The 26,133-nt window shown below is 36.9% G+C and overlaps 1 protein-coding gene across 1 annotated transcript in view; it reads right to left on the bottom strand.

Moving 5' to 3' along the window:
- LOC127412901 (teneurin-3-like) overlaps positions 1-26,133 on the bottom strand; it is a 203,018-nt gene that overhangs the window by 157,888 nt on the left and 18,997 nt on the right. Inside the window, exons 2-4 of the mRNA XM_051649606.1 lie at positions 12,167-12,220; positions 10,053-10,483; positions 5,396-5,656 (exon numbers count right to left, since the gene is read on the bottom strand). Of these exons, the coding sequence (XP_051505566.1) occupies positions 5,396-5,656; positions 10,053-10,332 (541 nt within the window). The 5' untranslated portion in view covers positions 10,333-10,483; positions 12,167-12,220. The remainder of the gene's footprint in view (positions 1-5,395; positions 5,657-10,052; positions 10,484-12,166; positions 12,221-26,133) is intronic.

Raw genomic sequence — 26,133 nt, 5'->3', positions numbered from 1 at the left:
TCCAACAGAATGCATTGAAAATATACTGTGAGAGAGACTTTAGGTATAATGAAGCTAGATAAACATCTATTAAGTATAAATATGCATATTAGGCTAACATTTTTATCAGTTTAATTCAAGCAAAAACAAGTGCACTAAAAATACCAGTATATAAAGACTGGATTCCAGAGAGAGACTGAGATGAAGAAAATAAATAACCACTGAGCTAAACAGATGATGATGTAGGCTGTTTTAAGTAGTGGTCAACCGATATATCGCACAGGCCAATAAATTGGCCAATATATGGTATTTTAAAAATATTATAATTATTATTATGGATAAATTTTCCTGTTTGTCCGATTAAGTTAGCAAGCCGTGACGGAATCACTTGTTTGCTTGTGAAGGAGCTGTCTGAGGCATGTAAATGACCAATCACAGTTCATTTTGCTGTTATGCTACACCCTCTCATTTAAAAAGTATCATTGGCTCAGGAGACTCACACTAGCTCGTGATGTTAAAGGCAAGTGAATGGTGATCAGGCCAAGTAATCCATCAGACTCCAGTGGTTTAATCAATGTCTTCTGAAGCGATCCAGTTGGTTTTGGGTGAGAACAGACCAAAATATAACCCTTTTACTCTACACATATTGCCATCGCAGTCTCTAGGCATGATCAAGATTTCAAGGTTGATTACACATCCTAGTGCTTGACGCATGTTCAAAGCGCTAGATGGCACTATAGAAAGTGTAATTGAGCTTGAAATCAAGATCGCCAAGGAGACTGCTGTCAAGATGTACAGTGAAAAAGGAGTTACATTTTGGTCTGTTCTCACCAAAAATCAGCTGGATCGCTACAGAAGACATTGATTAAACCACTGGAGTCTGATGGATTGTTTATGCTGACTTGATCTGCTTTTTAGAGCTTCAAAGGCTTGATCACCATTCTCTTGCATTGTATGGTCCCACAAAGCTAAGGTGAGTCCTCCCCTGACCCCCCATAAGAGTTAGTCCTCTTGTGTTTCATCAAATACTAGAATACCAGAAACAGAAAACTAGAATTATTTTTATATTATTGTAGTGAAACAACGCAACATTGTCCATTATCTATCCCAGTTGTCATAAATAATCCAAATTAGATAGTTTCTGTCAGAAAATTCTAAACAGGTTTTCTGAAGGAATTTACAGGCAGTGACTGAGTGACACTGTCAGAGTGGATCCTCATTTTCACTTCACAATAATGGTCAAATATAATTCTTTGATTTATGATTGTTGGTACACCTAAATTACAAACATTAAATCATCTTTTAACCTAGAACTATCACAAGAGCTTAATTAAAATGCACATAGTTAATATGCACATAGTTCTGTCTGTATATATCTAACACTACATGTAAGCTCACTATCAAAAATGTATGCTATGTAGAAAAAGTTATTTGTCTATCTATTTTGCTGTGTCTGTGAAAAGCGGGCCCTCCAATATCTTTAAATAGACAAGCTATGCTGATTGATAACAGCATTAACAGAGAAAACAATGTACTGAAACATACGATAGACTTTGAAAATGAGTTATGTTTTATTTATAGCTCCACCACATACTATGCATCACAGTCACGGTGACCAATATTAAAATTCCAAAAATGTATAGTCTACTATTAAGCCTAACATCTTACTCTCAACTTACAACTCATTAAAATATAAAAATGACTCATTTTAATCAATATATTGAATTATTCACATAGGGTTACTTGGTGAGTTGTACGTGCACCTGACGTAGTTATTCAGTTCAAACAGGGTAAAAAGTCCCGTGCTTTCGTGATGTAACGTCTGAAAGGAGGTCACGAAAGCAGGATCCAAGTGCAGCAAGTTTTAATGATAAATGAATAAATCAAAATACAAAACAGGGTAAAGCTGGGGATCATGAAGCACAAACAAAATGTAAACTAACATGAACTAACCAGGACCATGAACTAGAGAAACACATGCATAAACATAACTCACAAGAACTGAACAGAAATCAGGGCATTATATACACAAGGGATAATGAGTTAATGAAACACAGTTGAGGACAATCAGGACAGCTGGCAGTGATGAGGGCAGGGAATTATGGGAAGTGTAGTCCAGGAGGAACAGATGCCGGGGAGAAACACAAAGCAAACAACAGTGAATCGTGACACGTGGCTAACAGCAGCACTTTGTATGCAACCCCGAAGTCTTTTCTCTCTCACCGCGATAACGCCATCTTTTCATGCATTATTACAGTAGGCTCGTTTGAGATGCCAAACGCCTCGTCTTGAAAGTAGACGAGAATAGGCAGCTGCAGTCAGGGTATAATTGAATAAGTTCTGTCAGGTTGGACAGTTCTCATTGCTCATAGTGGATCAGCCACCTACAAGATCAAAGGCAGATATTGTGTTATTCGCGTTATGTTTTTTTTTGTTGTTTTTTTTGCTAATAAAGTGGATGTAATTTAAATTCTGTTGCCCAATGCACCTGTTATTTAATTTCCCCCTTGGTTCACTACAGAGCCAGCACTTTAATATATGTGGTGGTGGCGTAGTGGACTAAAGCACTGAACTGATAAGTGGAAGGTTGTTGGTTCAATCCCCACAGCCACCACCATTGTGTCCTTGAGCAAGGCGGTTGCTCCAGGGGAATTGTCCCTGTAATCAGGGCACTGTAAGTTGCTTTGGATAAAAGTGTCTACCAAATGTATATAGCCTAGCTTTAACATGTTTTGCATAGAAGTCTGAAGAGAGTTGGGGAAAGATGGGGAGAGACAGTTTGAGAATGAGTGAATCTGAACGACTGTGCTGAGAAACTTGACCTCATTCTCTTAATGGAGTGCTGTGAAGCAGACAGCCTGCTCTCAGCTACATCATTATATTTTGACTCGTACGGACCACAGTCCCAGACCCAGCCCTAATCCCAGTGCAAAGAGAAAGCTCCACAAGGAAGAATATCATAGCAGTGTTTCCCCTAAGATTTTTTTCAGCAGCGGTGCTGTTGTGCGCCTGTCCACAAGCCTGCAATGCCGGACCCGTATTAACACGCGTTGGTCGAAGAATAGATTAAAACAGGGGTGTCAAACTCAATTTCAGCCTGGGCCACATCACGGTTTATTTGTTTATTTGTGATCTCATAAAATACCACATCAAGACAACCCCCAGGGTAGTAATACCTAGTCGTCCCTACCGCTTACCCGAACACAAGAAACAGGTAGTATGGGAAGAATTAAAGGCTATGCTCGATATGGGGTTAATAGAAGAATCCCACAATTATTGGGCTAGCCCAGTGGTTCTGGTACTAACCTCACTACCATGGTTAGTAACTATGTTTTCTATATAAAGAACTATGGCATTTTTGTAATGACAGCAGTCTAAATACATTTTGAAAGTTTTTCTGCCACAACTACCATAGGTAATACAGTACAGTTAGTGTTACTACAGTAAATCCATGGTACATTTTTGTAAGCGTTGTGATCTGTGTATTGAAAAGCCTTCTAATTTATGTTTTCTTTGTCTGTGCTGTTTAGAATGTGGGGACTGTTTGTTTTAAACTAGTTTCATCACCGAGACATAAGAGTTTTGCAACAGACAATTCTGTACAGCATTCAAACAGACATCTCACTGCTTCACAAGTGCATTTAAAATAGTCTGTGCGGTTGAGACCTGTCCAAGAATTACCGCACCTTCTCTGCCCTCATGCTGCTGTGATTAAGCCGTGTTGATAATTGATCCGTGTAGCGCTGTTTCATTCCGCTTTTGAAGTGAGCAAAATGCTCTCCAAAACATACAGATGACAGGGGAAGGCTCATTTATATTCACGAGGAAAGCACTAACTGATTGTTCAGTGAAACATTGTGATCCCCTGCCATCCTACATTTCAGAAATGAGCTTGTGGGCCACTTGAAATCAAGCAAGTTTGACACGTGTTGTTATGCGGTGACGTCACTGTAAGTGTGTGTATTTGTGTGTGGTGGGGTCTCTTTCGCAGTGTATAAAGCGCACAGCTGACGGGGCTGGCAAGCGTTATGTTGCATCAAGAATATTAAATGAACATGTGAAATCGCTTCAAAATGCATATAGGGGAAACACTGCATAGAAAATGTTGGTCAAATGCTAACGGTTACCTTAATGTCTGAGAAACACAAGGGTATCTGGCATGTCCAGGTATCTTGTGAAAATAAGATATATATATATATATATATATATATATATATATATATATACAGTATATCCAAATAAAACTTTTATTCTTTAGTCACAAACATGTGCATAAGGAAAAATTATGTTCTTATGAGAGCTGATATTGCTCACAACTGAGTTCTGCCATTATAATAAACATTACATCAGACCAAATGAGGAGGTTGCTGCAGTAAATAGTTTAGATGTGACATGTAAATTGAGCGTGTGCTTTTCAGATGGAGAATCCCTTTGATCAATGCAGTGAATGCTGATATGAGACACTATAGATCCTCCATTAAAAATATTAAGCCTACAATCAGTAACATTGGAGTCATACATTTTTGTTTTCCTTTTCTCAGTTTAAAGTAACATTTTCTGTAAAACATATTCATTCTTTCAGAAATAAATAACCACTGCATGGCAAAATAATTTTAAAACCTTATTTTTTCCACTAATCTTGCATAAGTCTACAATAACGTGAATAAGAATAAAAAAGTGTATTTTAAAAATACTTAACTGGCACAGTTGGAGACATTTTTACTTTTGAAAGCTAAAACATGTAGATACACAACAACAACAGTAAATAAACCTCACCACAGCCCACCGTGGGGAAAAAAGCTATCACAATGCACCCCTCGAAAAGAAAAATCAAATTAAAATACAGATGTATGAGCTCTGTCATGCATGTATTTTACATATAGACTATTTGCTTTTTCAAGCACTCCCTAGTCCATACAGCATTTGGGTTTTCAACACAGCCCAATTTGCACTTCAAACCAGTGGACCCTTCTTCATACAGTGTTGCGTTTGTTCACGGGCCCGGCTACACCCTGTGGAACCACATATGAATATGAGTGACTTTAACAAAGCCATCTACGATTCAGCACAGGCCCAGAGGAAGTGTCTAGCAGCTCTCCACACCGTTTGCTCATATGCTCCTGGTAATTGTTATTTTCTCTGAAAAGCCTACAACTCCCACCGTGCCCCTTAGGCTACAAACATAACCAGCCGATCCATTAATATTGTCACAACTAGTCAGTGGCTACCAATTGTTACCTCTATCCAATTACTGTATGTCCTTGCCCTTGAATGACTCAAGGTGACTTTGCTGTGACTTACTCAGGGGTATTTTGCCATTTTTGTGGTTTCCAACTCTTACATCACAAGCATTTATCTTCATTGAGTTTCAATTAATGTAAGGTTACATTTGAGAAAAAAAATCTGGTGGACTCACCATTCTCCTGGTCTGATTTGTTGTCCTGCTCTGTGTCTGTGAGTGTTAAAGCAGAATTGGACCGACTGGACAGCCGGGAGTCCCGTCCGTGTGACTTAACCCATAGCATAGCGCAGTCTGGAGAAATGCCCCCTGCATTCTGGATATGGTCTGCTCCGCTGTGTTGTGTGTGATGACTGAGTCCAGTCTCGGCACAGAAACTCAGACCACGACGAGGAGCAGGGCCGCATATTCCAAGCTGCCTTAGTGAGAGACTCTGGCCTGTAATATTCAAAGGGAATACAGAGACTGCATACATAAAAAGAAGAAAAAAAACTGCAAACTTGCTGAAAATATATTCTTCAACATCTCTAACTTAGTTCTCTCATGTATTTTTTTTTTTCAACTCTGTCTTGTATTCAAGCTCTTGCATCGTATAATCATGTATTAAAAAGTTTGCTATCAAAAACACAACTGCAGTTCCATTATCCAATGCAAATTTATGTGATTTTCTGTGGTGACTATTCTTTTACACCAGGGCATATCTATGTTTTTCTATTTTTTAAGTTTTATGTTTGCTTTTTGTTCTGCTTAACAATACAACGATTGAATGGACAATACAACCTTCTGTAAAGCTGCTTTATTTTATTTTTTTATTTTTTTATGAAAAGTGCTATACAAATAAAAATTACAACAATTAAAAACAAATCAACAATCCAAAAAAGAAGAAAACTGAAAAACAGAAATGAACTGAAGACACTATACAAAAATTCACTTGATCATTTGTATTTATCTTTTCATCAAATCAAAAATTTGTTAAGGCAACAGTGAATTCTCAATTCAAAGTGGCTTTCTTTCAAAATAATAATGTCATATGGACAAAATGTACCTTACCAGTACATCTTTTCTCAGGAAACAAGGCATCATACAATGAGAAAATAACAAACAGTACCTTTCAGACAATTTTGGCAAAACATAATACAAGATATTGATTGCATAATTATGGATAGATTTCAAAATTAAAAAAAGCTGTGAGTCCATTTTCAGCTTGTAATCAAATACTGAATCAAAATTTTACTTTAAATAATATAATTTTATTTATAAATATAAAACCTTTGTAGAAACAGAATTATGCCACCACAAATAAAATAAAATAAATGACTCTAAAAGAAAAAGAGCTCTAGTCTGATCAATTATTAAAATGTTAAATTCATACATGCATTTTATTTAACCATTTGAATTATTTGTAATTAATCTGTCTTATTAAATTCCCTTGGCTTGTTTGGCCTTTCAATTCACACACACACACACACACACACACACACACACACACACACTGCTTTTCAGCTGAATCAGAATGTTTTTAGCTGTACCTCTTTTAACAGAAAAATCTGGAATTTACTACACAGTAGAAAATAGAAACTGTTCCACTTAAGATTGAAATTCACCTTGAGACTCACAACCCCTCTATTTCTTTCTTTTGAAAGCATATTCTTGTACCTGATAACTTGAGCTGAGTGCTTTATGACTAGAAGCCACCCGAGTACTGTAGATGCCACGTGAAAAAGAATAAACTGGAATTTAATTAATGAGTGTGCTAAAGATATACATGGAGAAAAATAACTCAGAACAATTGCTGACATTAATAACCACATGAGGGCATTATCTAAAATACATATTTTGTAAAACTGCAATATGTGACCAATGCACGGCAAAATGCCATGATTTAGGCAGGCTATTATTAAATTCATATGATGGAACATTTGTATCAGGAAAACAGGCAAGATCTCTCAATCTCCCCCGGTCTGCTTTTGTGCCGATCAGGCACAAACACGGTTGCTCATTAAGGACATCCCCCTAAGTGTAACGGCCTGAGGTTATGGAATGCACTATAAAGCACAATTAACCAACTAAGTGTATTTTTAATTAAATCAAATTTGAATGAGCAGTATTCTACCCTTCCACTTAAGAAGTGTATCATCATGGTAAACTATCAAATATTTATAAAATAGTTTGAGGACTTCGTGAATAATCAGCAAATAAGTATTGCTTCTACCGGTGAAGAAAATATATCATTAATTAAAAATAAAGGTAACCTATATGCCCAACCTGAATCCAGCTGTCTAATAAGAGCATGAGAGCTGCTGTATTCTGATTTTAAATGCTTTGATTTAGTATGCCTTTTAACCAACAGGTTCTAATTACTAGACATTTTAAACTAATTATAATTTCATTAGTAAATCACTCTTTTAATATTATTTTTAATTTAATAGATTTGGTCTATCTTGTTTAAGAATGTATTTAACATGAAACCTCAATAAGGGCTCAAAAATATATATATATAATTATTTTAATAATTACTTTTCATTGAGAAAGTATTGCCTCAGCCACTGCATATGGTATAGTGGTGAACACTTAAATGTTTGAATGTCTTTGCATTAAATAACAAAATATCAAACCAAGTGCCATTTATTTAGAATAAATATAGCACAAACACACCTTTAAAGCAAAACATTTTGCAAAAAAAACTTGGTGATAAATAATAGATTGTTTTGCTCAAAATTAAGACAAAAAGTATTTCTGGTTCTCAAACGTAGATGAAGATGTCTATAGTTAATGTGATGAACTACACCTGTAGTTATTCTACTAGGACACCTATGTGAGCTTGGGAACTGATTTCAAACACCCACAAAAATTCATCTTGAGACCACATAGTTAAAAGTAATTGTAAAATTGGCTAAGGAAAGTGCAGTTGGTTCTGGAGAAAGGTCTAGCAATATTTGTTTGAAGGTGCAAGGTTGATTTGATATTTTGTGATTAAATGCAATGAAAATATATTGTAAGTGTGTATACATATGTCCACATACACACACATTGAATTTCAGTTTTATTTTATTTTTATTTTATTGAGTGGCATTCAATCCAAATATACACTGTTCTAAAATTTACTTGACCATAAAAACATTATACATTATTAAAAAACAAAAATGCCATTATTTTCCAAGGACATTGGATTTGGATTTATTTTCTGGTTAAGAATGAGTTTGAGGTAAATCTGAAGATTTAGCTCATTTTCGGGTTAGAACTCAAGGTGAAGTTAGGTCACGTTCGTGCTTGGTGATAAACCACAGTATGCCATATTAGCCTAGTATGTTACTTACAGTTGTGCTCAAAAGTTTGCATACCCTGGCAGAAATTGTGAAATTTTGGCACTGATTTTGAAAATATGACTGATCATGTCTTTTATTTAAGGATAGTGATCATATGAAGCCATTTATTATCACATAGTTGTTTGGCTCCTTTTTAAATCATAATGGTAACAGAAATCACCCAAATGGCCCTGATCAAAAGTTTACATACCCTTGAATGTTTGGCCTTGTTACAGACACACAAGGTGACACACACAGGTTTAAATGGCAATTAAAGGTTAATTTCCCACACCTGTGGCTTTTACAATTGCAGTTAGTGTCTGTGTATAAATAGTCAATGAGTTTGTTAGCTCTCACGTGGATGCACTGAGCAGGCTAGATACTGAGCCATGGGGAGCAGAAAAGAACTGCCAAAAGACCTGTGTAACAAGGTAATGGAACTTTATAAAGATGGAAAAGGATATAAAAAGATACCCAAACCTTGAAAATGCCAGTCAGTACTGTTCAATCACTTATTAAGAAGTGCAAAATTCGGGGATCTCTTGATACCAAGCCAAGGTCAGGTAGACCAAGAAAGATTTCAGCTACAACTGCCAGAAGAATTGTTCGGGATACAAAGAAAAACCCACAGGTAACCTCAGGAGAAATACAGGCTACTCTGGAAAAAGACGGTGTGGTTGTTTTTTTGCATGATCAGTCATATTTTCAAAATCAATGCCAAAATTTCACAATTTCTGCCAGGGTATGCAAACTTTTGAGTATTTACAATTTATAAAGATACATTCTATTTTTACTTTATTGATTTTCATGGGAAAATTTAGTTACTCTTAAAAGAACTTAAATTGTGCATGCTGATACAATTGCCCATTACATCCTTTGTTTGAGCATATACATACATCTACAAAAAAAATATGTTTGTTAGGTTTTCAAAATGAAGACAAAAAGTATTTCTGGTTATCAAACTTAGTCCATACCCCTACTTGACAGAACTCTATAGTCTTAAATTGTGCATGCTGATACAATTTCCAATACTATTATTTATTTGAACATATATTTCACGAATATAAGTTTGTTAGGTTTCAAATGATAAAATTATAAAATTTCTTCATTCACATTATTGCATGATGATAAACCACAGTATGCCATGCTAGCCTTGTATGTTAGTGCTTACAATGTAGAAAGAACAACTTAATTGATTTTCATGAGGAAATTGATTTACTCTTACTTGACAGAACTCAGTAGTCTTAAATTGTGCTTGCTAATACATATGGCCATAATTTGAGCATATATGTTTTACATGGACTTGTTTATTGAGTTCAGAGCAGCAAGTCCATTTAGTTACTTTTATTTATTTATTTGTCTGATTATTTATTAATTTATTTATCAGACTTCTTTCTTGTTCTACATAAAATCTTATGTAAAAAACATATGTAAAATCACAATCGAAAGTTACATTTAGTACAAAATAATGCCAGAAGGACTTTAGAGAGCTCTTTCCATATGCTTTCCATATTTTAAAGAGCACTTACCTGGAGCTCTGTATTCCTCTGTGTCCCTTGGCACCATGTCTGGCATGCGATGCCCATAAAGCCCCTGGGTGGCTGGGTGCTGATCAAAGGCCTTCAGCGTCTCACTGGAGCTATAGGACTTCTGGGTAAGGACTGAAGATGAGGCTGTGTTGCGACGGTTGCCGGGACCCTCCCTGTAGCCCTCCCCCTCCTCTCTGTCTCCTTCCCTCTCTCCGTCTCTCCCTCGTTCTCCCCTGCTCCGAGAGAGGGAGCAGTAAGGCCGGCGTTCCTTCACTTCCATGCTACATTCATGCTGTGTTTCGCTTGTACCTCCTCTTCTATGCTTCTCTCTTCTGGTTCTTCCTCTCTCTTCCGTCTATGCTTGTTTGCTTTTTTCCAGTTGTCAGTCTTTCTCTGCACCTCTTTCGGTACTCTTAGTTCCACTCCACCTGCTTAGAGACAGAGTGAGAGAAAGAGAAAGAGAGAGAGAGGGAGGGAGGCAAAGAAAAAAATAGGATATTCAAATAAGGCTCTATAGAAATGTCACTCCTGCTTAGTTCATCAAGGTCCCTGTCTAGCCTTAAAAGAACAATTAGACAATAGCAGTGTATATAAGACAGCAAATTGTTTTTTTTTCCTAACAACATTGTTAATCCGTATAATTAATCTCAGAAGGTTTGTAAACACCTTGTTCTGTCAACACAGGAGCTTGCTTGGCTATGAACCTCAATCAATTACTGATTAAAAAAAATGTATAACCTTTTTAGCACATACAGGTACAGATTCTTGTTTTGATCAACATCAGAGCAGCTTAATTTCACATTTAAGAAGCAAATGTGAATAACACATTCAGGATTCTAAACCTACTAAAAAAAATTACTTTAAATTTAGCAAATTTGAGTAAACTCTCGATACGTGTCTTAATTGGCAATGTTGAAATGGTATTCACCCCAGTCCTGCATAGTAGAAAACATCTGCATTTTCCAGCAAATGAAAATTCAAAAGCAATAATTATTTTCTTTGTCATAAGAGATCAACACACGTGTAAGCCTTGTTCAGGAGGTTTCCTAGTAGGTTTGTGCCAAACACCATTCAGTAAAGCTCTGGGGGATTGTTTGAGTTTCACTGTTGGTGTGTGATTTTAAGGATATTCCAGGATTTCTTCTCAAGTGTCTTCCATTTTATCTCATGAAGCAGTCAACACATAGAAACAAGTGGAAAACACATCAGCCATGAGCCCCCACTGTAAGTTAAAACAGTATAAAGGGGATAAGAGAAACAATAAGGATGATAAAACACTGTAGAAGGAAACAAGACTAACTCAGCACTACTGCATATAGCCACAGTTATGGGATACGATTGGGGTAAAATAAATGGTGAGCTTGAATCAAAATGTTCCTGTCTTAAACAGAGAGGGTGCTATATGTTATCAGACAATGTGTCGGTAAAGTAAATTAAATGTAGTTTTGTTTACAGCACTGGTCATTTTATTCTTTCATATGAGTGTGATGTTGTGCAAAGGCAGAGTGGGCAAACTGCACACACACAATTTTATCCTTCACTGTATTGGACAGAACCCACTGAGTTATCCTTAGGTAACATCGTCCTGCACTCAGATGAATTTAGATTAGCCAGGGGCAATGGAGGCTCAGACATACTGGTCTGGTTCTAAACCGGTCTACATATAAGATTAAAATCTGCTTAATTACCAAAACAAAACAGACTAAATCTACATAGATTGCTGATTAATTCAAACTAATGGACATGAATTAGATTTTTGATAATGCTCCCAAATTTCTCCATTTGTGTTGTCTTTTTTTTTTAATTATTATTTTTTTTTTTATAAAGATTTAACCTTTTGAATCAAGAACACCTAAAATATCTGAAATTTTGTTAGCATGATTTTAGCAAATACAGCAGTCATCCACTTGTAAGTTTTTAAATGAGGATGTGAAGGAATGAGAAGCAGGAATATAAATCACAGAAGCACTCTGGCAGGTTATATCATGCTTAGGTGGGCACTGACCCATGGGGCCATTGTAAAGCAAAGACTCAGCAGTAAGCAGAAGGACCAGTGGGAACCATAGCAAGAGGCAACCAGGCAAGGAGACAGCAGATAACTGTACCTCACTTACAATGATCTAATGCCCATAGCCTCACTAAATCAGATCTCTGACCATCTGGAGTACCTGAAGAAAGGTGAGAATGAAAGTTAGTGTGGATAGTGACCCTGGGCTCTGCTGTTGACCATCAAATACTATACAAAATATGCTTATTGAAACCATAATCAAACTGTTCTGCCAAATTTCAAAACCCAGGGAAAAAATTATCTTTTTTTTAGACACTTTTAATAAAATCATGGAAAATGTCAACAATGCTTTTAATAACAAATGTAATCTTCTGTAGTGCACACAAATCCGTGTAAGTAATTTACTGATTTATACCTAATTATTTTTTTTTCTTGTGTTATTTTATTTTATCTATTTTATGCCTTTTCCTAAAATCATGTAATTAAATATTATTATACATTAGATAATAAAAATAGGCCTATATAGGCTAATTGATATGATAAGTAGACCTATAACATTATCTTCTATTTAAAAATAAATAAATAACATTAAAAATTAAAGTATCATGGTCACATTGTATTCTACTGCATAACATGTAAAACACAACATTAACTGTATTAAATTGTATTTAGTGTAATTTTGCGATTGTCCTGCAGTCATCTGCAAGTCTATGTCCTGACGATGCTTTTAAGAGCTCTACGCTTACTCCAGAGCACTCATAGATCTACTATGATTTTCAAGTACTACTTAAGTTACGATGCTTTTGGGAAACAGCCCGTAACTCTAAGATGATTCATAAGATCGTTTCTACAAACTACTTAGGCTTACGATGCTTTTGGGAAAATGCGACCAATGTTTTTAAGGTTTACACTCTATGAAGTTTTAAATCAACAAAACCTACTTCCCTACCCTAAACCTTAACCTAGAATTAACCAACAGTGTAAGAAAAAGCAAATGTGACATGAAAAACGCAATCTTCTATGATGCTTTTGACTCACGTGTTGACTTGTGTGCTCTTCAGGACTCCAGTGTCCTTTACATCAAGTGCAACATTTTATTGGTTAAACAACCACGCAATTTGATCGCACAGGGAGCGAATAGTAGCCTGAATTTATAAAATATGCTGAACTGAAAATAGCTCAGAGGAAAATATCAACACTTGAATTTCTTTTTTTTTTTTACCCCCTTTTCTCCCAATTTGGAATGCCCAATTCCCACTACTTAGTAGGTCCTCGTGGTGGTGCGGTTAGTCACCTCAATCCGGGTGGCGGAGGACAAGTCTCAGATGCCTCCGCTTCTGAGACAGTCTGTGCATCTTATCACGTGGCTCACTGTGCAAGACACCGCGGAGACTCACAGCACGTGGAGGCTCACGTTACTCTCCGAAATCCATGCACAATTTACCACGCGCCCCACTGATAGCGAGAACCCCTAATCATGACCACGAGGAGGTTACCCCATGTGACTCTACCCTCCCTAGCAACCGGGCCAATTTGGTTGTTTAGGAGACATGGCTGGAGTCACTCAGCATGCCCTGGATTCGAACTCGCGACTCCAGGGGTGGTAGTCAGCGTCAATACTCGCTGAGCTACCCAGGCCCCTACACTTGCATTTCTTAAGCATGTTTATTTAAATTATATTTAAACAGTAGGCTATATGCACATAATTACTTCGGTGGCTGTTTCATGTTTCATTCTACAGTAAGGAACTTTTCTCTGGTGCAATGTTGACATTGTCAATTGTTGACATTTGCTTTGGTAACATTTTACAATAAGTTTCTATTTGTTAACATTAGTTAACAACATTCGTTTACATGACCTAACAATGAACAATACTTTTCCAGCATTTATCAATCTTAGTTAGTTATTTTCAACATATACTAATACATTTTTAAAATCAAAGTGGTATTAGTAAATATTAATTAATGCACTATGAACTAACATGAACTAACAATGAACAATTTTATTTTTATTAACAAACATTAACAAATATTAATAAAAACTGTATTGTTAATTGTTTGTTCACGATTGGGACCTTATTGTTAAGTGTTACCATTGCATTAGAATGGTTGAAAAATAACTTTTTCAAGCTGTACATCAGTTTATTATTAAATTGCAATAACATTAATGATTAATCTATTTTCAATCATTAACATAATCGATTGCCAAATTACATTTCTTAAAATTTGCAACCCTTATATGTGTCTGAGTTATGCACATTAGTAGTTAAATTAACCAAAACAGCTAACAGTTTTATCACTTTAGTTGTTATATTCCTTTTGAATAATTTTTTGTGGAAGCTCTGCCATCCTTGCATCCTCTGATGGACTGCCAATGTATATACAGTAATTAGAAACATTACTACTGTTATCACATGACTTCCCTTTCACCATGTTTGGCTTTCAGCAGGTAAAGACTCTTTTTCCGTTGGCCGACCACTTATCCTAGTTCTGTGATGCAAAACGATAACAGCTAAAGTGAGACGGAGTGGCAAAATAAAGCACATGGAGCCGCTCAGAAAAGTTATTTACAAGATCACAATTCATTTTAAATGAGAGGGGCTAAAAGAATGGACAACTAAACAGTCCTGAATATGCTGCAGTGCTGCCGCCATGTGCAACCGCCTATGCAATTAAAGGTTAATTTCCACGTCGCCTATGCCAGAATATGCCACTGCTCTAAGCAAATACTTTAATTTTTATGTTTTTAAGTTTTATTTTAGTTAATTTAGTGATTTATTCATTTTATACAGTAATAGATTCACATATTGTTTCTGTTAAGCAGAATAAAACACATGTAAAAGATATAACAGTTTGTTAAAATATAACAGTTTGGATAGGGGTGCACAGTGATCTGGCCCTCTAGGCCCCCTCGTAGTGCTGACCCTGGATATGTCTGTCCAAATTATTCTGAATGATGTGTCTGGGTTTATCCTTTTCTGGAAATCTGTATGTTATTTTGTGCACACCTAATGGATTCACAATAACCAAGATCACAGGCGGATAAGGCATCATGATTTTGAACCAATGTAGTCACCCATGGTTAAATAAATTGGTGGCAACCTTCATGACCCATCTTTCTTACCAAAGCACATTGGGTATTCTGTGGATGCTGTGAGAGTGTGGGTCTGACGGCAAAAAGTGCACATCTACAGCAAGTCTCTTTGTTCGGTAATTACATTTCATTGGGACTAGCTGTGGATATCAGATTCCACCTTTGACTTTATACTCCATAAATAATGATCATCATAACAGTGTCAGCTGACAAGCCCAGTGCTCAGTACCATCCAGATGTTTCAGATGCTGTGCGCTCAACTTAATATCTTCATCACACATCTTATTTCTTCATCCCCACTTCCAACTTATTAACCTTTCTATGTCCAAACCAGTTTATTTCTTTTACATTTTTATTGGCACTCTGTGGTTTAGCCGTATTATATGATTTTTATTGTATAGGCAATGTACAGGAATTCATTACCTTGAAAATCACTTTCATAAGAAAACATCTTATTAAAAAATGTATGTATCCCATGCATCAATTTTTCCTTCTTTACCTTGAAACTCTTTACTTTCTCTCTATTCCTCTGAACTTCTATAACATCATGTCAACATCTATCATTTAAACATCAGAGTATTATTTTAGAGAAATTTCTTTATTATTAAAATTATAGTAATCTTGGTCTTATCAATGATCAATGTAAGAAATATCAGAAATGATTAGGAAATACTGCATAAGAAATAATATAATAATGTGTCCTAAGTAATAAGCAAATTGCCAGGCAATTAGGTTAATCCTTCCAGCTCTACAACAATCTTTTGCTTAATAGACTATTTTGGTATGGAAATATGATGCTGAAATATATATTTTTGAGAGGTCTTTAACAGTATCCAGTTACTTCTCTGGAGGACATAAATATGCTTCAAAGTTGCTCATCCAGTGAGACATAGATTGGTAGCTTGGTTAGTGAAGGCCAATGGGGAGATGGTCTGGTTGTAAAAACTCATGCTCAGTGCTAACAAATAGGAAAACTAACATGCTTTTCAACCAGAACATTGTGCACAATCATCCTTAATAAAAGTAACTTTGAATGGATTTCTATACAGCTAATGTACACTCACTGAGTACTTTAATAAGAACACTATGGTCATAATAAAGTACCCGACATGGTCCTCTGCTGTTGTAGCCCATCCGCCTCAAGGTTCGACATGTTGTGCATTCTGAGATGCTATTCTGCTCACTACAACTGTACAGTGTTTACGAACATTACCATAGCCTTTCTGTCAGCTCCAATCAATCTGGCCATTCTCAGTTGACCTCTCTTATCAACATGGCGTTTCCGTCCACAGAACTGCCACTTACTGGATGGTTTTTGATTTTTCCCCCCGTCTGATGGTTGATGTGAAAATTAACTGAAGCTCCTGACCCATATATGCATGATTTTATGCATTGCACTGATGCCACAGGATTGTCTGGTTAGATAATTGCATGAATAAGTAGATGAACAGGTGTTCCTAATAAAGTGCTCAGTGAGTGCAAGTACGTTTCCTTAGAAAAAGCATGTAAACCGATTACCTTGAAAAATCTAAGTAAGGTCAACTAATTAGATTTTACAGTGCATCTTTAGGAGTATGCTGCAATGAAGTATGAGTGTAGAAATAAATCAGTTTTTCCCAACCCTGTTCCTGGAGGCACACCAACAGTGCACATTTTGAATGTTTCCTTGATCTGACACATCTATTTCAGGTCTTGGAGTATCTTCTAACGAGCTAATGAGTTGAATCAGGTGTGTTAGATTAAAGGAATGTTCCAGGTTCAATACAAATTAAACTAAATCGACAGCATTTGTGGCATAATGTGATTACCAAAAAAATTTATTTTGACTCATTCCTCCTTTTCTTTAAAAAAAGCAAAAATCGGGCATTGGGTAGCTCAGCGAGTATTGACGCTGACTACCACCCCTGGAGTCGCGAGTTCGAATCCAGGGTGTGCTGAGTGACTCCAGCCAGGTCTCCTAAGCAACCAAATTGGCCCATTTGCTAGGGAGGGTAGAGTCACATGGGGTAACCTCCTCGTGGTCACGATTAGTGGTTCTCGCTCTCAATGGGCCGCGTGGTAAGTTGTGCGTGGATCGCGGAGAGTAGCATGAGCCTCCCATGCTGTGAGTCTCCACGGTGTCATGCACAGCGAGCCACGTAATAAGATGTGCGGACTGACAGTCTCAGAAGCGGAGGCAACTGAGACTTGTCCTCCACCACCCGGATTGAGGTGAGTAACTGTGCCTCCATGATGACCTACTAAGTAGTGGAAATTGGACATTCCAAATTGGGAGAAAAGGGGATAAAAAATTAAAAAAAAAAAAACGAAAAAAAAAAAAAACATTAAAGTGAGGCACTTACAATGGAAGTGAATGGGGCCAATAAATGTGAATGTGGCCCATTTTTGGAGGGTTTAAACACAGAATGTGAAGCTTATAATTTTATAAAAGCTCTTGTATTAATTCTTCTGTTAAAACTCGTGTATTAATTTAGCTGTAAAGTTGTTTAAATTGTCGTTTTTACAGTCGTTTTAGTGTTTTGGGGTTTGTTGACAATACATTGTCATTGCAATGAAGGTATAAAATTGGCTATAATTTTACACAGAAAAGGTTTGTAAGTGATTATTTACACATAATTTATATCTTGTGGTTATACTTTTAAAAGAGTATTTTAACGTAAAAAAAAAAAATGTGCCCCCATTCACTTCCATTGTAAGTGCCCCACTAGACCTCAATATTTGCTTTTTTTTTTTTTTTTTTAAAGAAAAGGAGGAATGAGTCTAAAGTCATTTTCGTGGTAATCAACATTATGTCACAAATGCTTTCGATTGAGCATAACTTGTATTGAACTTGGAATATTCCTTTAAGGAGTCATCGAAAATGTGTACTGTTTGTGTGCCTCCAGGAACAGGGTTGGAAAACACTGGAATAAACAATGCTCAACAATAATGAAAAATAAGCCATTGGAACATGAATGAAAACAATCAGAGCCCTTATACAATTTAAACACAATGGGGAAAGGATGTAATGTTTTCATCTAAAGTACAAAACAGGCCTTCTACTTTTTACTGAAGTGTGTACTTTAGGCATCTGTGAATGACTATGTGTATCTAATGGGCTTTTCCACTGCACAGTACGGCTTGACTCAACTCTTCTCTCTTTTTGGGGGTTTTCCACTGTGGATAGTACCTGGTACTTTTTTTAGTACCACCTCAGTCGAGGTTCCAAGCGAGCTGAGCCGATACTAAATGTGATGTCAAAACCCTGCAGATCACTGACTGGTCAGAGAGAATCATCACTACCAACGTCACTGGATTTGTGACATGGGACATCAACCCGCTAGTTTTAAAGTTAGCAACAGCGATAGCAGTATCATTTGTTCACCCGACTTTCGAATTGTAAAAAGAAATGGCTGTGTGCAAAACCATGCCGTGGTCAATAAACGAGGTGCAGACGTTCCTCTCGTTAGTAGCCAAGGAGAGGATCCAATGAGAGCTGGACGGGGCGACGCAACTATGATGATCAGCCTATAATCCCACCCAAGTTGAGGCTGCACTAAACTGCAGTAGAAAAGCAAGCTCAGAAAAGTAAAGCGAGCAGAGTGGAGTCGAGTCGAACCGTAACGTGCAGTGGAAAAGTGCCATTATTGAAACAGAGAAAGAAACTAATTTCTTGTTTTACTGTAGACACAAATGTGGAAAACAAATAAAAATTCCACTAAATTACTTTGGAGAGGAGATAAGTACAAAAGAAAGTGGAAAAAGCTGATGTACTCAATATATATTTAAAGTCACACTTATAAACTCAAACATAATCTTTGCTACATTTGTTTTTTTTTTTGGTAGCATTCACATTAACAAAAAATATTGTCTCATAGGTCCACGCAGGCTTAACACCTGATTTAGGCAGAAACTTAGAGATTGGAACAAACAACAGAGTTAAATCTGTACTTTATTTATATATTTACCAGATGCAGCTTAAGAATGGGTCAAATCATATATCTTTCCAAATGAGTTGCCTATTGGGAGTGGGTTGCTGCAGACAAAAGGCATCCAATAAAGTAACTTGAATGTCCAATTTCTTGAAAATACCTTGGTGGTCATTAATGGCATGGTTTCACCATATAGAAAGTTAGATATCCTGCTCATTATTTTATATAGTGTGCATAATAAATTCCCCGTGGTAGTCTGTAAAATCTCTCTCTATGACAGAGTACTCCAGAAGGCACAGAGCTCTTGTTAACACCTACGTCAGCTACACTGTTTATTTATGCCAATGATTATTATATAGAACTTTACAAGCATACATTTTTAGAATTCCCTACATTAAGATAAAGAATTAATGAACACCCACCATTCTGCATTGTAAAGGTGAGTACAGATTAACCGTCTCATGTTGTGCTTGGTTGTCTTAGTAAAGTTGATTTCTCCTGTGTTAGCTTCTCATTAGGATGCATGACACTTTAACTGAATCAAATCAAGTCTAATCAAAATCATTTGTATGTCTGCATCAGCAGTGTCCTCCTCTTCCATCATTTCACTCCTCTCCTCTATGTCTGGATTTTTTTCTTTAACCCTTCTGTCCAAATCTTTTAGTCGGTCTCCACAGTCCGCAACCAGCCATTTAAGTTCGCTCCAGGATACTAAGTGCATATAACCAGAAGAAATACAGAAACCCGTGCCTTCATCGTTGCCCCCCACCCAACCTGTTCTGAGCTTTAGTGTGGCTGCCACCACCAACAATAGCTTGCTTTGACAGCTTTGCATAATTCATGCGTTACATTGCTCTCCCTGAGCCCAGCCCAGCTTCCAGCCACTCGCTCGCTGTGAGACAACAGAAAAAAATACAGACGGGAAACAAGAGCACGCTTCCATTAGCCAGTGCCTGCTCCCACACTACACTGCTGCACCCTGGGATAGTGCCACTATTGTCTGGGGTTCGTCGTTTTCACCACCCCACATCACGGCAGAGATGCGACACAGCAGACACAGATGTGCACAGGACTGGAGGAAGACACATCCACTTGTGTTCCTCTTTTTCAGTATTCATGACCTCAAGGCTGTGCTTTTCTTGGACTTGAATCATTCAGAGTTAGAGGCATACCGGTGAGCTTTAACATGGAGCAATTACTGTTTTGTCAGATGTATTGCCAAAACACAACTACTAAGATGTGCAAAGAGTGATCTGAAATCATTACTGTTGGACCAAAAATGTACCCAATATTTTAATAAACTGAACACTATCCTAATTCACTAAATATGCAAGACTCAATCTGCCCTGTCAGGGCTCAAAAATAAGGATGGCTCATTGGCCCGAGGCCAGTGTAAGAGTTTTGGAGCAGCTGGCGAAACTGAGAATCATTTGTAATATTTTAATTAAATAAAATAAAAAAATCAGTTAGAATGGGTTGAAAATTATAAACAAATCTCCATATTCCTTTGTTTTCAAGCGAAAAAATAATTAAAAAAAATAACATTATAATGGCATAATTTTCCACAATTGTAGCAAATGTATAACTATTAATTATTTATTTGTAACTTTTTTCAAACATTTAATGAACAATATAAATGTACTTCCTTCTGACACATAAAATAATAGATTGGCAGAATATTGGCAAGGCAAAAGAAATTTGAATTTCTGGCCCAACTGGGCCAGCAGACAAAAGTCCTTAATGTTGAGTGCGGCCAGTTCTGTTAGAACTGCAAGATGATGATGTCCTGAATGACGATGTAAATTAATAACTATCTCTAATTTCCTGTTTTAATTATTGCGCTTTAATCGTAATGAAAGGGGCAAAAAAAAATCCTTAATTAAAATGTGTTTCATCATGGACCATGAATTGATCAAACAAAAGTTTTACAATTCTCCTCATGTCAGCATTTGAAGAGGTCATGATAGCACACTCACTATCAGAATACAGAGATCACAGCTCTTATTAAAAAAACATTAAGCTGAAACATTTCACATGGCAGTGCCATGGGCTTTTTTTCCTCACTTTCTTAGTTCTGAAGATCTAAAACTCTACAGATATGGTATCGCAGGTGTCTGACATTGCCCGCTAGTAAGATGAAAGTACTGTTTGTATGTGTGTGTGTGTGTGTGTTCCAGTATGTCTGTGAGTGAAAATATATGTACGAATATGTATTGGGGATGGGCTTTTGGTCATTTTGTCTACTTGAGTACTCGGACTAATTACTCGTCGAGTACTCGAGGGGCAATGACATAACTGTATATATAATAACATGTCTGACAAACGTCTTTGGCTGCTGCATTGTGTCTTATTGTTCCAGTGTATCGGCTATTCATTATTATAGGCTTTTATAAAATAAACTGTTACAAAATGTACAAAATATTGCATAATCAAAATATAACGCGACATATTTTGTCATTATGTAAAGATTCGCTGCCCAACTCATTGAAAGAATGTGCAAATGCGTGTCTGTCTGTTCTTCCTTCATGTTACCATAGTAATCTTAGTAAGCGCACACTAGTTTTTTTTGTGACTGTCTGAACCGTCTATTTTCAAATTGCGGTTGGATTAACAGGAGACGCTATAACCATCATGTTTTTAATATGCGTGTTAAGTTGAAGTTCAGTTTTGAAGACACTGCTTTCTGTTCCATTTAGCTGCGCTCTGTCTAGCTGTTTGAAACACTCGCCTGGTGTGTGTGTGTGTGTGTGTGTGTGTGTGTGGGTGTGTGTGTGTGTGTGTGTGTGTGTGTGTCTCCCCAAGTGTTTGCTCCTGTGGGAAAGCCGCAATGCTCCATACTGTTGTTCCTCCTGTGATGATTCAAGAAGTGTTCCATTCAACTCAGAGAGTTAGAATTTCCACCTTTCAACTGGGGAAAGTGCAACAGAATGACACTTTATGTCATACTTCTAACTTGGAAACTCGTGTGGAAATCTTCAACTCCCATTTTGTCGAGATGCAGGTATGTGTAACATCACGCAAACTTGTCGGTGCCCAGGGCAGGGAGGTTTACAGTCAGTGACAAACAATCACTTTTATTAAATAATATCCATTAACGAGTCAAAGTTCTTACATTAAATGATAATAAAACGTGTTTAGTAAATGTTTGGCAGAGACAGTTGTTCACAACACGGTTAATTACACTCTCTTTTGATTATCGTAACGATAGCAGTGCAGCGTCGTATCAGTTTGGTTGTTATGAGACGTCTCTGACAATTAATGTACCCCTCAAAATCACAATGTAATCAATCTCAAAAATAAAAATAAGCTCCCTCTTTGACACGTGTGTGTTGAGATGTCAGGTAATTGTCACTGAATTTCGAATTAAGTGAAAAGTCAGTACATGCGTGATCACCATCGATCATCATTTTCATGATCGATCATTGCTGCCACGTCCTTGTACTTGTGCCCATCCCTAATATATATATTAGGGCTGAAACAATTAGTCGACGTCATCAACAATGTCGACAATAAAAAATTGACGACAAAATTTTTCGTTGTCGAATAGTCGTTTGATGTCATTTAATGTACCATGATATCATATGAAACTCTAATGATGGTGTGCGAGAGCAGCACTGCATCTCACGCCTGACTGAGGAGAGGAAGAAAACACAGCTCACAGTCCAGACACACTCCAAACAGCTTCAAGTGATGTAGATTGCAAAGTATGAGGGATTTATACAAAAATACCAAATAAGTAAATACAGAAGCACTCTCTTTGTGGAATAAGCAGAGCCGGAGCTGCCGCTCCGCTTAAGCAAAACTTGCGAGTCGAGCGTTTTTAAAGGAAACACCCCGGCATTACATCTTTAATGTAGTTATATTTAATGTGTTATAGCTTTATTTAAGTTCAAATAATAAGGAAGCAGGTCATGTAAATAACTACAAACTCCGAAACTGGCATTTCTCTGTGCGATCAGCGCCTCTTCTATGAGTTGCGCTGTGTCCCGATCCAAGGGGGAGAGATTAAAACTGTACCCAGCTTATGCACACTCTGTCTCGGGGACACTCGTCCCTCGAGCTTGCACGCTTGCTGCAGCTAGATCATAACGTGATGGCTCGCGACTTATTGAATCATTATATATGTGTCACTGTGCATTTCTTATCGTGAAGAAAATTGGCAATACGCAGCTTTATTAATAAGAGAGAGTTTGTTTTTTTGTAAGTTAAAGATGGACTGAAGTGAACAAAAAGGTGAGAGTGTCACAGGCCTGTCACATTGTCAGGTTGAGTTTTGTCTGACGAGGACTCTGGCATCATCGTCCCCTATCTGTCTCGTGTTTCATGTACGTTCTTTGTGTGAGCGTACGGGTCCGTTTATTGGTTACCGCTGTGCGTTACAGCTGTGTGCTCCGGTGATGTCAAGGTCCTGTCACCTTATCAGGTTCGGTTTTGTCTGACGAGGACCGTGGCATCATCATCCCCTGTCTGTCTCGTGTACGTTCTTTGTGTGAGCGCACAGGTCCGGTTGTTGGTTACCGCCGTGCGCAAGTTGCCGCCGTGCGCTCTCTGTTGATGTCACGGTCCAGTCACATTGTCAGGTTGGGTTTTTGTCTGACGAGGACCGTGGCATCATTGTTCCCTGTTTGCTTTTGTTCCAAGCATGTTGACGTTTTCTTCCTCATGTGTTTCAGGTGCCGCTGGCACGCGGAATCAGCGTTTCCATGGGAACCCTGATTGTTTACATGGGAACGCTCATCGTTGATCATGCCAACTTTCAGCTTGCGAGCAGCACCTATTCCTTGTTTGGTCATGCCTATATTAATCCCATCGTGTGTCATGTCCTTTGCTGGATTGTCTGGTTAAATGTGGAATGTTTAATTTTGCTCAGTGTTGACTGAATGTTTGAGCATTGTTGTTTGAAGTTTAGTAACTAACCTCACTCTCTCTGCCTAGTTGGTCATGTCTCGTGTATCTGTTGGTTGTCCGCATGTGGGGTGTGTGGTTGCCTTCCAGCTTTGCTGCGTGTCAGCTGGTCTTCCACGGAGGATACCATGTCTCTGCCTACGTGTCAGGAGTAAGATTGCCCATTTCAGCTGGGCGTTGTTCTGCACCTTACTAAGCTAACGAGTCTGAGCTTATTATTTGTCAATAAATCCTTATTGTCAATAAAATGAACTGTTCCTCTACTATTGGGTCTCTCTGTCTCACTATTGCTCGTTACAGAGAGAGGATAGTCTTCGCCCCATTATACATTGCAACAAAATACATTTTTTTATGTTTTTGTTTTGGCTTGTTTTCCAATATAAATATCTAAAATTCCTTAAAACAACGTACATTTACTTTAGCAGCTATACTGCAGAAGATTTTTTTTTATTTTTTTTTATCTGAGAATGTTGAATATAATATTAAAAATACAAATATTTTAAAATATCCAAAAATCCTTTAAAAAATATGCATTCACCTGAGAAGCAGCATATAAGATCTTTAGACTTGCTTTTACAGAATAGATCTTGAATATAAGTACAATTTGTCTTTACTGCACTCGCAGAAGTATAACCAAGTGAAAAAATACACTTATATACAAAATACACTTATATTTAAGCAAGTCTAAATATCTTATATGTTGCTTCTCAAGTAAATGTATCTTGTAAGTAAGGATTTTTAGACAAATTTAAATGGCTGGGGGATAGTGGGGGTTCTGTATATGTGTGTTCTGCTATTTATATTTAGTGGTTGAATCAATTAAAAAATTGTTAATCGCAAAAAAATGAATAGCATGGCATAGATTAATTTTAAATAATAATTAAATACTATTAAATGATTTACAATGCTTAAACAAAAATAAAAAAAATAATATAATCAGTTGAAGTAATAGTATTCAGTGTGTTCTGATGGAGAACCAATATTTTTTTATTTTTTTTAAAGATTTTTTATAAGGTTCTAAAGAAATAACTGAAAAACTGAGATACTCTTTTAAACTATAGAACCATTTATTTAATCTTGTGGATGTTCCATGTTTTGTTCACAGCTCATACTGAATGTAAAAGGCCAGTATATGTAATGTGAGTCGTTCTGATTTTTTAAAACAGCTGTTAAATAAAAAGCTGAAAGGGAAAAAAATAGAGAGTAAAAAATACATTTTGAAGAAACTGAAAAAAGAAAGAAATTGAAGTACAAGATGCATCGTGATGCATCGAGAATCGTTTTATAATCGAATCGTTACCCTTTGATTCGTAATCTAATCGAATCGAATCGTGAGACCAGTGAAGATTTCCACCTCTAAGAGACGGTAGAAGAGTTTTAAAGTTGCCAATTCAATATATTTTCTATTACAAAGTATTTTATGCAACCAGTTTAAATATTTTGTCCATCATAACATTATTGTTCTAACAAACTCTAATCCCCTGTCAAGCGCAACTCCTCACATGCCCACAAAATGATGCTTCAACATCACACTTGTAGTAAAAACATTAATTTTCATTCATTGTGTGTGCGTGCATATTTGCATTGCTTTAACCCCTCTTTGTAAGTCCCGCCTTCTCGCACACCAATTGGTCAATTATAAAATGCTTGCAGCAACTATTGGCCAAATTCCTGCTGTCAATCTCTCCGCGAACGCGTAAAGCGCTGTTGTTTTCGGCATCAAACAGTTGCTTGACAATAGCAGCAAATGACAGCTGAGTGGAAACAATGCCCAAATGAAAGTGCAAATTTACAGAAGATTTAAACAAAAATTGCCATGCTTTCATCCAGGTTGAGATCCGTGGGAAACAGAATGTATGACATGTAAAGCTGGCACTTATGTGTCAGTTGCTAATAAAGTTGCAGGTGATTTATAAGCACACATTAGCTCTGCGAAGCATAAAGTGTCAACAAAAGGTGAAAGTTCATCAGGTAAATTAACGGACTACTTTTTGCGACCAGGTAAAATTGTTATCACATTGCTTCATTTTCCATGGCCATTCAAAATAATAGTAATAGTAAATGAAGGTACACTCATGGCACCAAATATTTTATTTTAGTACATGGACATTCCAAATAATGTTGGAAATTTTTATTTATTTATATATATATTTATGTTATGCTA

Source organism: Myxocyprinus asiaticus, chromosome 22 (genome assembly GCF_019703515.2).
Source record: "Myxocyprinus asiaticus isolate MX2 ecotype Aquarium Trade chromosome 22, UBuf_Myxa_2, whole genome shotgun sequence".
Lineage (NCBI taxonomy): Eukaryota > Metazoa > Chordata > Actinopteri > Cypriniformes > Catostomidae > Myxocyprinus > Myxocyprinus asiaticus.
Note: the sequence above shows the minus strand (reverse complement) of the source record. Positions and strands in the feature narration are given on the sequence as shown.